The 15,885-nt window shown below is 41.1% G+C and overlaps 2 protein-coding genes across 2 annotated transcripts; both read left to right on the plus strand.

Moving 5' to 3' along the window:
- The first annotated feature begins 3,098 nt into the window (after positions 1-3,098).
- Positions 3,099-6,241, plus strand: LOC133997895 (uncharacterized). Its single transcript, XM_062437627.1, has 6 exons — positions 3,099-3,231; positions 3,573-3,666; positions 4,463-4,807; positions 4,927-5,107; positions 5,286-5,407; positions 5,910-6,241. Exons 1-6 carry the CDS (start codon positions 3,167-3,169, stop codon positions 6,222-6,224), a joined length of 1,122 nt encoding a protein of 373 aa, XP_062293611.1. The 5' UTR covers positions 3,099-3,166; the 3' UTR covers positions 6,225-6,241.
- Positions 6,242-12,169: 5,928 nt separating this feature from the next.
- On the plus strand, positions 12,170-14,863 carry LOC133997412 (uncharacterized). The gene is made up of 4 exons (XM_062436983.1): positions 12,170-12,302; positions 13,624-13,665; positions 13,792-13,842; positions 13,908-14,863. Exons 1-4 carry the CDS (start codon positions 12,170-12,172, stop codon positions 14,861-14,863), a joined length of 1,182 nt encoding a protein of 393 aa, XP_062292967.1.
- Positions 14,864-15,885: the final 1,022 nt, after the last annotated feature.

Below are 15,885 nucleotides of genomic sequence, written 5' to 3' on the forward strand. Positions count from 1 at the left end.
CACCTCACTAAATATCAGCCCAATTGAAATGCCTCGTATCCGCAGGCCACCGAAACGCCTAGCTGGTGAAACTGCAGCACATGCCCCAGCAGGTTCTGTTGATTACTTCAGAAGGGAGTTCTATAAGATGCTTGACACAGCAGATGTACAATTCAGAGAGTGGTTTCATCAAACAAGCCTTGAAGTTTCTTCAGAAGTTGGAGAATGTACTTGTAACTGGAAAAAGTGATGCCATTGTGGACCAGTATCCAGAGATTAATAGGAGGATGTTGGATGTGCAGTTAGCCATGTTCAAGTCAAAGAACACCTACATGTCAAGCACAGAAGCTGCAGACATCCTGAGAGGCATGCTGCCTGAAGTCAGAGGTCTTTTTGATCAGGTGGAGGTCCTTGTGAGGCTGTTGTTGGTTGTTCCAACATCATCTGCTGAAGCTGAGAGGAGTTTCAGTGCACTGAGGAGGTTAAAGACTTGGCTTCGCAACTGCATGAAGCAGAAACGCCTGAACAATGTGGCAGTTTGTCACATACACCAAGAAAGGGTTGATGCCTTGGACAGGAAGAAACTCTGACAACATGTGTTTGGAAGCTTTGGATGAATTGATTAGATAGATAGATAGTATATAATAATAGTACAGTAATATATATATACACAGCAAATGCCAGAGAGTTAAAATCCCAGAGTTTTGATGACGAGAGTAGAAATTTTACACTTTGGTGTCAAATGGGCACAAAGTACACTTCTCAGGTTGCACCATAATCTCTCTGTGGTGTTCCTCGATGAATAGTGTTAGTGTAGAGTTATTGTAGTGTTTATTTTACAATGATGGACTCCCACAGAGTCTATTGCTTGATTGAGTCTGCCCCGGCCGCACCGAGAGTTAGGTTTCGATTTCGTCATCAGCTCTCCAAGCCCTCTCATTGGTTGAATCCAGTCACATGCTCTGAGCTCTCCTGGAGTGCAGCAGCAACGGCACTAACCAACGACTGCCAGACAGAGTACAGCTCGCGGGACGCAGGTAAGAAACTATAAAGTGAATAAATAATGCGAAATATCAAGTATTTCAATCCTCAAAAGTAATTTACCGTAAATAACTAAAAACGCTAATGTTTATGGGCAAACACGGTTTCAATTTAGTTTAGCTAACTTGCTATATCAGTTGTAAAGTCACTACAAATGTTTAATTTATCAGAATTAATATTGTGTTTGTAATGTTAGCCACGGTAAAGCAGGTTATTTGACAAAGAAAACACAGAATTGGTTTAAAGTTAGCTAACCCCCCTCCCCTCCCCTCCCCCTCGGTGGCTAGCTACCGAAGCTAACGTTACTTCAAAGCTTCCGACTCCCGCTCGAAATTAGCTGCTAGTGGGTAACTGTGCATGATACACACTTGCTAGCAGAGAAAATGAAATACAGTCCGAGCAAAACGCTGGAGCGTCGTGCCCATACTCAGTCGTCGCCGTCAACGTGAGCCACGAGCCACCATGATGAGAACGGAAGCTTAGCACGTGTCTGAGCAGAGGTCAGCACTGTGGCAGCTCCACACGAGGCTAGCCGTCCTCACCGTGGCAAAGCCCTCCTGGCCCCTGTTGCCAGCGACGGCCGGGTATGGGTCCGACGGTCCAGCGCTTTGCTCGGACTGAATTTCCTTTTCTTAGTTGATAGGTGTGTCTGCCATTTCTCCCGGTTTGATGGCGTCCAGTTGTAGAAAAGAAATAAATCCTGGACAAAGCCTGACTTTGCACTGTGTCCACTGACATTACACTAATTGTATGTTTGTGTTGTAGTTGTGGGAGGTCTGCAGCAATGCTGTTCAAAGTGCAATACAAAGGGAAGAAGAAGTACATCAAACTAAATGGAGCCTCACACTCGGACTTTCTCAAGGAGGGTAAGTTAATGTCTCTGCTTTTTGTAGCCTAAAATATAGGTAGATTGTGTCATTGGGCAATGAACAGCCATTCCTAGCTCCAATAAGAGATATACTTGCAGCTGGCCACAGTAAGGGTTTTAAAGACATATTTTGCTTTAACTTTAATCATTTTTCCTCAGTACCGGAATCAACTCTGGAAACTGCTTTCTTTTCTTTTTGGCATCATGCTAGTCTACAGTGCTGTGGCCCATTAAGATAGAAAAACTAAAAACTGTATTTCCCACTTTGTCCTGTGTATGTGGTAGTAAGATGAACAATAATGCACCCCAAGCTTTATTTAATTTTTTTTTCTGTATTCAAAGCTAAAATGAAGTTCAGTATACCCACTGAAAAAGATACATATGTGCTGGATGACACTGGAACAGAGGTCGATGAAGAGGTCTTCAGTGACATTCTGGAGGAAAAAACCGACATCCTGTGGACCATTGTTGACACTCTTTCAGTTACTGGTGGTAAGTGGTCATTTGATCAAATTGTACTTTGCAAGGTTACAGTATTATCGTGTAACCATTGAAATGGACTTTACAACACAAAAATTATTGGTTCTCAGCAATATCCTGTTTAAATTTAATTTTTTTTATTTTTCATTGTTTTCAGAACCGATCCATTTACCTATGAAACATGTCAACTGATAAGAATATTGACCTGAGCACTCAGTTACCAACTAGTAGACTATCTGTCATGGACTAAATTGCTTAATATGTGGCCGTATCAACCACAAAAATTGATTGTAGCCTATTACTGGTATTAAAAAACAAAAACAGATGCACAGTTTTACGATCCCATGCTCTCACCTACTCTCAATTGAAACTGTGGGTCAATTGATGAAATCATTAGTAAAACATGATTTTGAAAATGATGTGCTCCCGCTTTTCAGACTCTCCTGCATCTTCATGCACAGACACCTTGTCACTATCATCACGCTCATCAGAGAGTGATACTTTTCTGATGTCTCCAAAAAGACATTACGTTGATGACATCTTTCTGACGTCTCCAAAAAGACCATGCATTGATGATGGCATTCCAAAGTCCCAAAAAAGTCAGCATATTGATGACAGTTCTTCACAGGCCAAAGAGGTGAGTTTTTTGTACATTCTTTTGCCATGTTCTTATTGTGTTTTTGACATCAAAATTTTTTGTTTGGCTTATTTTTATTTGTTTTTAAGCTTGTCAAGAGAGTTCTGGAACAAAAGCCTGGAGGGGAGAAAATACTTAAAGAATATGCAACAAAAGGAGAGATGAAGGATCGAACACGCCGTGAACTTGTCAACATTGTTGTCGCTGATATGTTGGAAAAGTATGGGTAAGTCAAATGCTTCATGGTGCACAACTCAGTCAAGAGTATATTCATAGTATTTGATTGTTCATAAAAAAACAGGTGGTTGTAATCAAATGAGATTATCAGTAAAGGACAACAATGGCCAGTAAACTGTGGCCTTGCATCATATGGCTAAGTAATGCCATGAAAATATCAATATTCTAATCTAAACTAATCATTACCCATCTGCAAGACACACACAGTCTTATCCATGCAACTTGTATATTGTTTAGTAGTTCATTTGAGTTGACATGTCTATGGTCCCCATTGTAAATTGTCATACAGCCTTTTTCCCTGTCAATGCAACCTATCGTTTACCCCCACAGAAGAGCTCCGCCAAAGGACAAAAGAACACAATATGCATTGGGGATTGTGACACTGTTCCCTTCTCTAAAAGATCCCTACTCGAAAATGGGCTATGTGAGTATATATTTTAAAGAGAAGTAAACCAACTTTTCAAATTATAATAATAAAAATATTGTTGTTTCATAGGAGCAATAGAGACAGGTTTTTCTTGTGCAGGCAGCAAGGGGGGCAATTAAAGCAGAAGTAAGTGGTCCGGTCGTTTTCGCTAATGCTGCGTTCCAGGCAGGCTTTTGAAATCGTAAATTACAGCTTCAAGTCACAACTTACGACTTTGTAGCGTTCCAGGCAACCCACTCGTGTTTTTCCGACCTGTTTTACCGGTGAAAGTCACTATAACGGCCACTCGTAACTTCCGACCGGTGAACTCGTACCAGATCGAACTGGTATGACTTCACGGTCGGAAAAATACGAGTTTCCTTGAACGCACCATAACAGTCCTCGTCGCTACGTCACCACATTCACGGCGTTCCTTGGCTGCACACACAGCCCTGCAAGCCGTTCTCTCTCCTCATTGGATAAAAACTGTAGGATACGATAAATGTTTTCTCTTCGGCTCAGAGCAGAGCAGAGGGACTGAGAGACCCGTGTTTCAGTCCAAACACTATGTAAGTGATTGCTGTCGGAAGATATAACTATTTAAGACTTATAGTAACACAAATATATCACTTACTTCTGCTTTAACATTCTTGAAAATGACAGTCAATCCAGTACTGTGTTAAGAGCAATATTTTGTTTGTAAATTTTGTTGATAAATGAATAATGTTTTGATGCATTTTCCATCTTATAGTTCCTTTCACTAGGTGTCTAATCATGCTTAAATTTCTTAATTTTTTTTCAACATTGTTTTTAGGAGCATTTCTATGATGCAGATAGCAACGAGGGCTACATTGCCTGGAAGCTCAAAAACACACAGCGAGAACTCAGCGGCGGCAGTAACAGTGGAGTTCGGAGAAGGAGCTCTCAAACTTCAGACAGCAGTGGACCGGAGTTGGAGAGGGAAGTAACTAAAGAGCAACAGCTGGAGGGAGACCAATGCTGCGAGGCCGTATCTCTACTGAAACACAGCACAGACAAAGAACAGATCTTGATAAAAATGAGAGCAACCTTCCAACACAGACAAAAGTTGATCCATGATCCTGAGCGATGCAGCACAGTGCTTACAGTTTTCCCAAGATTCCTTGACACAAAAGGCCTTGTAAGTTCACATGAATTATGTTAATTTCCATCAATAACAGCTTTGTAAAGATGAAAATGGTAACTTCCTTCCATTGCCACCATAATCAAGTACACCTGCACTTGCTTCTTCTCCTTTAGGTTCTACAGGACTTTGAGCTGTTGTTTGGAGCAGAGACTTCATCAAAATTCTTGGAGAAGTGGGGAACACTCCTGAAGGCGAAAGTAATCGAGCAAGCCAAAAACCTCAGTAAGACACCCCAGCTTGACTATCTCATTCAGTCTGCAGACGAGAACCCTGATGAGGATGACGAGGTCCCAGGTAAGTGACATAAATGAATTCCCTGTGTATATCTGCCCACCATTTCAAATGTTGTCTTATTGACTGTGACGTGGTTGTGCTGATAGCACTTTTATTGACAAGAGCCATATGAATGTTTATATTGATTTGTCAGGTGCATCTCATGCTGAAATTAGAGTTTCTCCTCCCCTCTTCTCAGGTTGGGATAGTGACATGGCCTCAATCCTCCTGCTGGTCTACCTCCTGCCACCAAGTGGAAAGAAGGGAGCCGTGAAGATCAGTATCCGGGAAGCTGTGGATCATGTAGTGAAGTTTCATAAGGTTAGTGTATCCAGATTTCCATTTTGAAACGATCCAATATCAACGAGTGGAATCCACACTCCAAAAACAAATGAATGTTTTGACCAATTATCATTTCTCTTGATACAAAGGGACTTTCCCAAATGTATTTTCTCACAGGGAGAGAGAGTCACAAGATGGGGTAGCATGACAACATACTGGATAAAGTAAATTTCAGTCAGCAAATATCTGAATCTAAGAATATAGTTAAGAGGGTTTACTTAATCTGTTGGCAATAAATATAAACACATTTTTATAATTGCGGTACTTTATAAATAGCAATACATATAAACACATTTTTATAATATTATAAATAGCAATTAACATAAATTCATTTACATCTTTAATTAAAATTTTGATTAATTCTTTCTTTTCTTTTTCCTTTTGAAGTGATTCTTTAACTGTGCTATCAGATTTCTGTCTGACTTATCCATAAAAAAAAATGATGTATAGCGTAGTTATACTTTTGATTGTTATCTTGCAGGCGGGTCGCAGCCTTCAGGAGCACTCTGGTCCAGCCCAGCGGAAGCAGCCCTACATCCTGGCCGTTGGCATGACAAGAAACAACATCCATGAATACTACATTGCAATGGATGGTGAGCTCCTTCCCTGCAAGGCCAAGTCTTCCCTGTCAGCCTTTGATGAACTTTTCAAGACACATTATGTGTTTGGCATCTCCTATGACCAGGCCCTAAACAGCATGTACACATTTGTGCAAACCACCATCTACAATATCGATGTAGGGCTTTCTCATGAAACTCCCAGAGTCAAGGACCTTAGGGCAAAGCTCCTCAACTGAAGTTGTGATGTACAAATGCTTTGTTTGCCAGTCTACTTTTGTCACCATCCAGCAATTGCTTCGTCATCTCAAACTTACACATGCCTTTTTTCCCGGCAAGAAGTTTCATTTGGTGTGTGACCAGAATGGATGTCGTCAGAGATTTTGCACTTTTTCAGGCTTCAGGAAACATCTCCATTCTAAGCATAGTCCTGAAAGTCTAGTTCAAATTGATAATGAATCTGTCACTCCTTCAGTTGTTGTATCTGATCAGCAAACAATGTCAGCTTTAATTTCAGAGCAACCAGTGAATTCTCAAAGCTGTAATGAGACTAGGCAACAACATACCCAAGAAATGTGTGCATCCCTTATTGCAAAACTCCAAAGCTCTGGTGTGGCTACTAATGTCATAACGACTGTTGTTGAAAATATGGAGGAGCTTGTAGAGGAACTGCATTCAAATGTTAAAGATGATGTTGTCAAATTACTCCCAAATGTTGAGGACATTAGAACAAAAGTTGATGATTATTTTGAAAGCCTTGAAAATCCATTTAGCAAACTGAACACTGAGACAAAATGGAAAAAACATTTCAGTGAGAAATGGGGTCTTGTAGAACCTGTTGAGGTCGCTCTAGGGGTGAGGTATGACACCAGAAGGAATCGAACCACTGGCACATACGATCAGGTTCCTGTGACAGACAAATTTGTGTACATTCCTCTATTGGAAACGCTGAAGTTTATATTCAACAACAGGGAGATTTTAAATCATATTTTGCAGCCTTGTGAGAAGACTGGGTTTTATAAAGATTTCTGTGATGGGAGCTATTTTAAAGGTCACTCTCTCTTCTCTAAAAAAACAAACTCTCTCCAAATACAGATATTCTATGATGATTTTGAAGTGGCAAATCCACTAGGATCCAAACATGGTATCCATAAGATTGGAAGTATATACTTTATTTTACGAAATCTGTCTCCAAAGATAAACTCAGCGCTTATGAATATTCATCTTTTGGCACTTTTTCATACAGAGGATGTAAAGAAGTATGGATTTAATGTTATCTTAGAACCCCTTGTACAAGATCTGAAAGTGCTCGAGTGTACAGGAGTTGAAGTTCCTTTCTCTGATGAAGCAGTTTGTGGAACAATTGCACAGGTGACTGGGGACAATTTGGGATTGCACTCACTACTTGGGTATGTAGAATCATTCAGTTCAAACTATTTTTGCCGCTTTTGTCTGGTAGACAAACAAACCTCACAGACAGTTTTCAGTGATGATGATCCAAGAATAACACTCCGCAATAAAGTACTGCATGCTCAGCATTGCAATGACTTGAAAGCAGATCCTACACTGCCATCAACATTTGGAGTGAAGCGAACATGTTTACTCAATGATCTACAGTACTTTGATGTTTCTGATAACTATGCTGTAGACATTATGCATGACATATTGGAAGGAGTTGGGCAGTTTGAGCTAAAGTTGCTTTTTGGTTACCTCTCAGACAACAACATCATATCCAAGACAGATATTTGTAACAGGATATATTCATACAATTATGGCTTTGTTGAGAGAAAAAATCAACCAACCAGAGTAAACTTGGAGCAGACTGGAAATGGAATTGGTCTCAATGCCATTCAGACATTTAGCTTGATCCGGAATGTGCCCTTGATATTTGGAGATGTTGTACAAGAAGGAAATGCACATTGGAGACTCTTGCTGCTTCTGCTGCAAATCATGAACATCATATTTTCTCCTGTCATTACTGATGGTATGACAGTATGTCTGAAGCATCTCATTCTTGAACATCATAAACTTTTCAAAGAGCTCTATTCACATCGCAGATTGATTCCTAAACATCACTTCATGATTCATTACCCCAGATCCATTCGAAAAATAGGTCCAATTCTTCATGTTTGGGCAATGAGGTTCGAAGCCAAACACAGGTTTTTCAAGAACACAATAAAAAATTTCAAAAATATAACAAAGTCATTAGCTAAAAAACATCAGATGGCTGTGGCATACCACTGGGAATCAATGCCATTTAAAAGTATTAACTGTGGTCCAGTAAAAACTGTTCAGCTTAATGCCTTGGCAAATGGTGAAATAATTGCTGAAGAACAGCAGGTTGACTTGGACTGTGAAGTTGATGTGACATCTTGGATCACTTGTTTTGGGACAGAGTATCGCCCAGGCCTTCTGGTTTGTTCAAACATAGAGGAGGATTTCCCAGTATTCAGTCAGATAAAAGACATTGTTGCATTTAATGGAGACTATTTTCTTGTAGCAGAAGATTTTGAGACACTTAGTTTTGCAGAGCATTTTCATTCTTTTCATGTCAGACAGGGTAATCCTGAAAATGTATCCATGCTGAAAGTTGATGATTTGCCCATGTTTAAGCCATTTGATCTGCAGACAACGTATGGTTTTGACAGAGATGATCAGTATGTGGTGCCTGTGCATGTTTTTGTATAAGAAATGTGTCACTGAAGTGGTAAGATGCTTTTTTTTTCACCATGGCTCCATAACTTAAGACATGTTTTATGTCCTAACAAGAGTTGACTGTTCACTTCAACAACATTAAGACAAGATACTTGTTAACAATAATAATAAAGATGTTATATTTTCAAGAAACTTTTGTGTGGACTATACATTCCTGAAGTGTTAATAATTAACCTCAAAGGTGTTGGGTGTACACCAGTCAGAGTACATTCTCACTCTCAGAGTGTTAAATAATCAGCTCTGAAAAGTGCTACAAATTACTTACTTAAGAGTATATCTTTTACTCTCTGGGAGTTCTAGGTTTACACTGCAAGTGTCAAAAAGCACCAAAGTAGTGTCTAAAAGTACCAGTGACAGAGTACAATTGCACACTCAGAGGGTTCAAGTCCAACTCTTTATTTTGAGTATATATTTTACACTGTTGTCGGTGTTCAGTGAACACCGAACTCTTGGACCTATATATACACCGAAACTGGAGTTAAATGTACACTTATAGAGTACAATATACACTGGGAATTTTGCTGTGTATATATATATATATATATAGTATAACATCATCATCATAATAATAATAATAATACTAAGGCCAGTATAATAGCAGTATATCACAGTATGTAGTAGTAATAATAATAATAATAATAATGGCAGCATATAATAATAATAGTAGTAGTAGTAGTAATAATAACATAGCAATGTGTCATATTTGGCCTGTGCAGGGTGTGCATACATACATAACTGCAATATATAATATGTAAACACGTATAAATATATCTATCTATATCTATATATATATATATATACACACAAGATATAATACGTTGTACCGGCATTATATAAGCATATGAATACTTGAGTATACAAGATTTACATACAATAAATAATATACTATGAGTATAAGAATATGTAAAAAAGTAGATCCTTCTGTGTTCATTTTTCATTTGCTTTTCATTTACATCAAAATGTTCTTCCATATAACTGCCTAAAAATGGTTCTTCGTTACGTTCGAATAAAATTGATTACTTGACTACTTACACTGAATTATGCACATTTTATTCAATGTCAGTGATATTCCTGCCAGTTTGACCAGCCCACCACTGTGGTGGTTCTATGAGGTCTGTTTACCATATATTCAAAAAAGTGTGCGGTAGCATTTGCGAGTAGCAGTTAATGTTTTTCACATTTATCAAAGAAATATATTTAGAGTTGTTAGTTCTGTATGTAGGACAGCAAACTACAACAGCAAGGTAGCTAGCTAGCTATGTAGGAAGACCACATACTACAAAAGCGAAAATAATAATTAATAAAAAAAGCTACCTATGATATTGTAACAGCATTCTAGCTAGCATGTTAACAGACCCATCGCCATCGGGGGGGGGGTGGCGGGGGGGGGGGGGCAGCAACCCGGAGCTATCAAGACGCTTTGCTATCACACGCGCTACATTGATGGTCACACACAAGTGCGCAGACACTCTCAAGTGCGCACTCTTGCTTGCTCCAGATTCCGGAAGATTGTATCTCATTTGCGGGTGTCGGGGAGCCGCTATCAATATGCGGGAGACTCCCAGAACTTCCGGGACAGTTGGGATGTCTGGCATCCTGAAACACACACTCACACACACACACACACACACACTCAAACACACTATGTCACTATGCCATTATGAATAACCATAAGTGGATTTATTATTAGAAGTGTGCTTGTGTGGCTGCGTGCCAGGATTTATTGGTTACATTTTGTATAGCTGTGCTGTTCATGTTGTGTGTTGCTGTTAATTTACCACAGTCGGGGGATCATTTCACAGTTATAACACTGAGCAGAATCATGCTGCAGTATTACTTCATCTATCATCTACTCAGTGGTGTTTATCGAGATATTGTTTGGTTCCAGTGAAGACAATGACGCTCAGTGTTGTATTGAGCACGTATTTGTGTGTCTCTGCACTGATATGTACATCTCTGGGCACATGGGTGTACATGCTTGAGTCAGGTAGGCTGAGTGTGAAGTGAAATGCTGCCTCTGGGAAGACTAAAATAACTAGAACATTTAGACTTGTACTGTCTGCACACACACATAACACACACAGAAATAACTGGGTGACAACAAAGCCTGGACAACTCTTTGAGAGGAAGCTGCTTATACTGCATTGTGTGTGTGTGTGTGTGTGTGTGTGTGTATGTGTGTGTGTGTGTGTGTGTGGACAGACACAAAATTAAAATTAGAGAAAGGAGTGTGTCAGTACAAAAATCGGTACAGTACATCAGTTTGACTGTTATAAATGCGCAAACACACACTCATACACTTCAATGGAAACACATTTAATTAATCTTCAATTATCTTATCTTGAATGTTCAAAAAGGGGAAGATATTCTTCTTTTGTTAGTTTTATTTCTCAGTTGTGTTGACATTTTGTAGACAAAAAAATGAACTGATTAAATCTTAACTTGACATGATGTACTGTAAGGCAAGCATAATACCATTAGGGAGACACAAATGCAAATTAGTTTGACAGCTTAAATGCGCCACCTGAATGGTAATGGCAGTATGCAAGCTCAGCTGACACACAAGGTGACTCAGAGCACAACATCACCTTCAGTTCTCTACCTTGACTAACTGCAAGGGCTTACCATAGCATCGTGGGTGGATGAAACTAAAAGATAATGCTGCTGTATGTTCTTGTTGGGTTCAGAAATGTCAGTTAATATACACATATCTTTATATTGATTCAGGTCAAAGCTGCATTGGCAGTCAGCCATATTTTTTCCCGGACTCATCCTCCAAGTGGTCTTAATGAAAAGCTCTTAAATGTCTCAAAGGTACCCTGTGTATTTTTCATGCAAACAAACAGTCTACATTCAGCATTGATCACCAATTGTGTGTATCCCTGAGTGTATCAAAAGTGCATTTCCTTCCTTACAGAACAGGCATGTCCAAACAAGAGCACACAATTCAACCAATCAACTGTCTGAAGACTGAGATCAGTTGATTAAATAGGTCAGGCCTGGTGTCCTTTATGGAATAGTTTGGACATTCCTGTCATAAAACGTTTTCAAATCTGACTTCTATAAATATTTTCAACATATATATATATATAATATTTTGAATTGTTTACTTTGATTTAGCAGTGGATAGTCATCTTCTCCTGCTAATTTGATGGTGCAGGGCAATGTGTTTCTTGACAGGTTTTTCTTTTTGCTAATTAACTATATAATAATATAAAGAGTGTCAAAGTCAGACGAGTAAAAGCATCCAGGAGCCAGATGCATGAATGATGCATACACAAAAACCATGAATACACTATTTCAACGTCTTCCAAGTCTCTTTAACTGATCTACAGTTTGGCATAACTGACGGACTTTTTGGACTGGTCTAAGAGTCACATACACTGTTTGGTGCACTGCAATGACTACTGCTTGGTCAGTATTGCCTGTTAGCCTAACGGCTAAGCTAACCAAAACAACATTGCCAACTATGCCCGGTGTGGAGAGTGAACTACTTCAGCAAGCAAACAAAAAGATCTCTGACCTCAAGGAAGATATCCGACGGCTCTCTGATGAACTCCAGAAGAAAAAGTCACTGCTGTCTCAAGCCCAATTTCCACTGGGTCCGTCAGCGGCACGTTACAGCTGCGCCGCGGTCACCGGAGCTGATGGGTAACACTATAATCAATGAGAGTATTTCCACAGGGAGCGTGTCAGCAATGTCTCAGCAACGTCCCAGCAGCGGCTCTCTGCGCTGCAGCATTTCTATTTTTTCTAACTCGCGACAAGCTCAACAGAGCAGATTGAACCAGACAGGAAGTCAGACACAGAATCGGCATAATAAAACTTCCGTCCCCTTTCAAAATAAAACACAATGCGCAGATCACAACCTCACATCCACATTACCCCAGGTCAGCAGTCAATCGATCAAAGGGTCTCGTTTCACGTCCGAGAAGCAAAGAAACCAGTTGTTTCTTGTTGTTGACTTTATACACCCAGTTCGCAGGATCTCGCGGTCTCGCGATTATCGCGTGATCTTGCAGGAATACTGCTGGCTCGCAAGGCACCGCTCCGCTGCTGTAACGCTCCCGGTGTGAGTTGACGCTGGGCAGAGGACGGAGCTAAACTGTGGCGCAGCTGTAAGGTGCCGCTGACGGACCCGGTGGAAATCCCGGGTAAGAGTGACCCTTATAAACGCATGAGAAGAGCATCCCTGCAAAGATCACTAAGTCTAAGCAATAATTTAAAGGGGCTATATGCGTAATACAGCTTTATAAGATTTCAGGAATTTAATTTTTGCTATGTTAACAACTAATGGTGTATTGACATCTGGAGTAGAGAGTTACGTCACACGCCTTCTGTGTGTGTTGTTCTGGAGCCTCTGTTTTGGAAGCCGGGCCAGCCGCGCGTTCATGTTAGTGCATGTGAAACACCTCCTCCTCTCCTCCCCCGGAACCGTTAGTCCACTCCCCCTATATAACCGCTGCAGCGAGGGAGGAGCAGCGCTACTGGAAACAGACCCGGGTCAGCCTCTGTCTTTCATTTCCAATACCCCTTTTCCACTGAGCTGGAGCTAGAGCTTGCTGGGAGCTGGTGCTACAGCGAGTGCTCAGTTGGTGTTAACCCGAGCAACTCTTACGAACCTATTGTGTTTCCACCGGCAAGGAGCCACGCGATTACGTCACTGTATAACGTAGCCAGCGTGCGCCTTTGAAGCACTTCCATGATTCACCAGTGCGAGTGTCACAAGGCATCTAGCCTGCCGGAAACGAAGAAGAAGAAGAAAAAGAAGAAAACAAAGAAGCGGGAAAGAAGAAGGAGAAGATGACGAAGATGGAGCAAATTGCGGCCGCGATGCAAGTGCTGTTCATGTGTTTGCAAGTGCACATAGAAATACAGGAACGGAAAATGTTACTGCTTAGCACCATTCTTCTGCGTCATCAGCGTACCAATCGCCCACAAAGCCGATTACACGCCAGGAGACAGGTATGTTTGATCGATGACATTGAATGCATGAAGCTAGCCTTTAACTTTGCTTACTTAACTGTATGTTTAATCCAGTTAAACGTGAAACACAGAGACTAAAATATCGCCCTTTATTCATCTCTGTAGCTCGTTCTACGGCTCGTGGCCAGGCGGAGATCATCCACGCTCACGCCACTGGTGGGACACGATTGTTCCGGATTTCAATGCTCAGCAGTTTATGCAAAACTTCCGGGTGTCCTGAGACTCCTTCATGTACATTTGCGATCGGACAAAGACCATCCTGGCAAGACAGAACACAAACTACCGCTTGAGTGTACCAGTGGAAAAGCGGGTCGCAATTGCCATCTGGAAACTGGCGACGGGCAGCGAATACAGAACCATCAGCCATCTGTTCGGTGTCGGCCTGAGCACTGTGTTCAACTGTGTCCAGGAGTTTTGTAAAGCAGTCAACACAGTGCTGCTGCCAGAACATATCAAGATTCCTGATGGTCCAAAGTTGATTGAATTGGCCAAATTTTTTTCCAATCGATGGAGAGTCCCACAGTGTGTAGGTGCTATAGATGGCAGCCACATTCCCATAATTGCACCAGAGGAATACCCCAAGGACTACTTCAACCGCAAAGGCTGGCATTCAGTTGTTCTTCAGGCTGTTGTAGATGGAAGAGGCCTCTTCTGGGATGTTTGTGTCGGCTTTCCAGGATGTGTGCACGACGCAAGGATTTTTCGTCAGTCACATTTGTGGGATGTTTTGAGTGGTGGACAGTTGCTGGGGCAGAACAAAGTGAACATCTCTGGCTGTGATGTTGGACATTATCTCCTCGGTGACCCCGCCTACCCCATGCAGAGGTGGCTCATGAAGCCGTTTTCGGACACTGGGAGACTGACCCCTGACCAACAGAACTTCAATTACAGGGTGAGCAGTGCACGCTCACTAGTGGAGATGGCTTTTGGGAGACTGAAAGGACGATGGAGATGTCTCCTCAAAAGAAATGACTGCAAGCTGGAACTGTGCAAGACCATGGCCCTGACCTGCTGTGTTCTCCACAATATTTGTGAGGAGCATGGTGACAATTTCATGGAGGAGCTCCCAGGCAGACACATCAATGTTCAGCCTGCTGTCCAAGCCTTACCTGACAATGGTAATCCAGAAGGGAGTGATGTCAGGGCTGCTTTGATGGAGTACTTTTGTCAAAATTGAGACACTGTATATGTTCTGCCTCCTAGGCAGTACAGTGTGTGTATATATAATATTTTTCAATGCATGTGGTTTTGGATTCATAATATGGTTTTGGTTTCATAATAAAGTTTATGGTGTTAATTGACTTCTCGCATGTATTTCTGGCGGGAGTGGGGTTGGAACTAATAAGAAATGAAGATAAGTGTTGCAAGATTTCTTAAGAAATTGTGGTATGTCGTTGTACTCAGTAAAAGACAAGAGGGTTTTGGCAAACAATTTTTATTGTCAAATAGTTATAAATAATAAAAAAGTTATACACAATAAAAAAAGTTTTAAGCACAATAAAAAAAGTTATATACATATACAGTTATAATAAAAAAAAATGTTCAAGGGCTCAAGGCTTCATGCATAAGCCCTCCAGCACCAACACCATTCGCCCCATGAGCCCAACCACGGCGCTTGCGTTTTCGTCCATGCGTTGCATGGTCTGGAGGATTGCCGCAGTAACGTCCTGGTCCTTCCGGCTCTGCTCCTGGGTGCGCTCCTCGGACCTCTCCGGGTACTCGAGCAAATCTGAAGACTCCCGCTTCCTTTTCCCTGTGTAAAAACAGTAATCAGTTAATACGAAACATGCCTGTTTTTACATATAATAGAGTATACAGTTTGCCTTCTATACTTTTGGGTAAAAGTGCTATAAGATGCATGGGTCTGAACAAATCCTCCTCCTCCCAGTCCAAATCTTACCATATCTGGACTAACCAGCTAACACACAGTATTTATAAAAGGTGCTTTATCAGTAGGGTTACAGTGCAAACAGATACAGCAGGTGCAGAGGAAGACCAGAGGAAAGGGCTCTGAATAAAGCCGCACTGTTACATGATAGTGTATTGAGTAAGTGACGCTGTGACAAAAAACTGTGGAGCATCTGTACTGTAGGACTGTAGGTGTGGTGTTTCTTTTGTTATATTGTAAAATCTTACCATATCTGGATTGGGAGAAGGAGGATGAGCTGGACGGTACAGGCGAGCTGCACATCAGTGGTC

Source organism: Scomber scombrus, chromosome 17, assembly GCF_963691925.1.
Source record: "Scomber scombrus chromosome 17, fScoSco1.1, whole genome shotgun sequence".
NCBI classification, from domain to species: domain Eukaryota; kingdom Metazoa; phylum Chordata; class Actinopteri; order Scombriformes; family Scombridae; genus Scomber; species Scomber scombrus.

Coding starts and splice junctions, on each gene's coding strand:
- LOC133997412 (XM_062436983.1), top strand. CDS start 12,170: ATGCCCGGTGTGGAGAGTGAACTACTTCAGCAAGCAAACAAAAAGATC. Junction 12,303..13,623: donor TCAAGCCCAATTTCCACTGG/GTCCGTCAGCGG, acceptor CTGCGTCATCAG/CGTACCAATCGCCCACAAAG. Junction 13,843..13,907: donor CATCCACGCTCACGCCACTG/GTGGGACACGAT, acceptor GGGTGTCCTGAG/ACTCCTTCATGTACATTTGC.
- LOC133997895 (XM_062437627.1), top strand. CDS start 3,167: ATGAAGGATCGAACACGCCGTGAACTTGTCAACATTGTTGTCGCTGAT. Junction 4,808..4,926: donor TCCTTGACACAAAAGGCCTT/GTAAGTTCACAT, acceptor CTTCTCCTTTAG/GTTCTACAGGACTTTGAGCT. Junction 5,408..5,909: donor ATGTAGTGAAGTTTCATAAG/GTTAGTGTATCC, acceptor GTTATCTTGCAG/GCGGGTCGCAGCCTTCAGGA.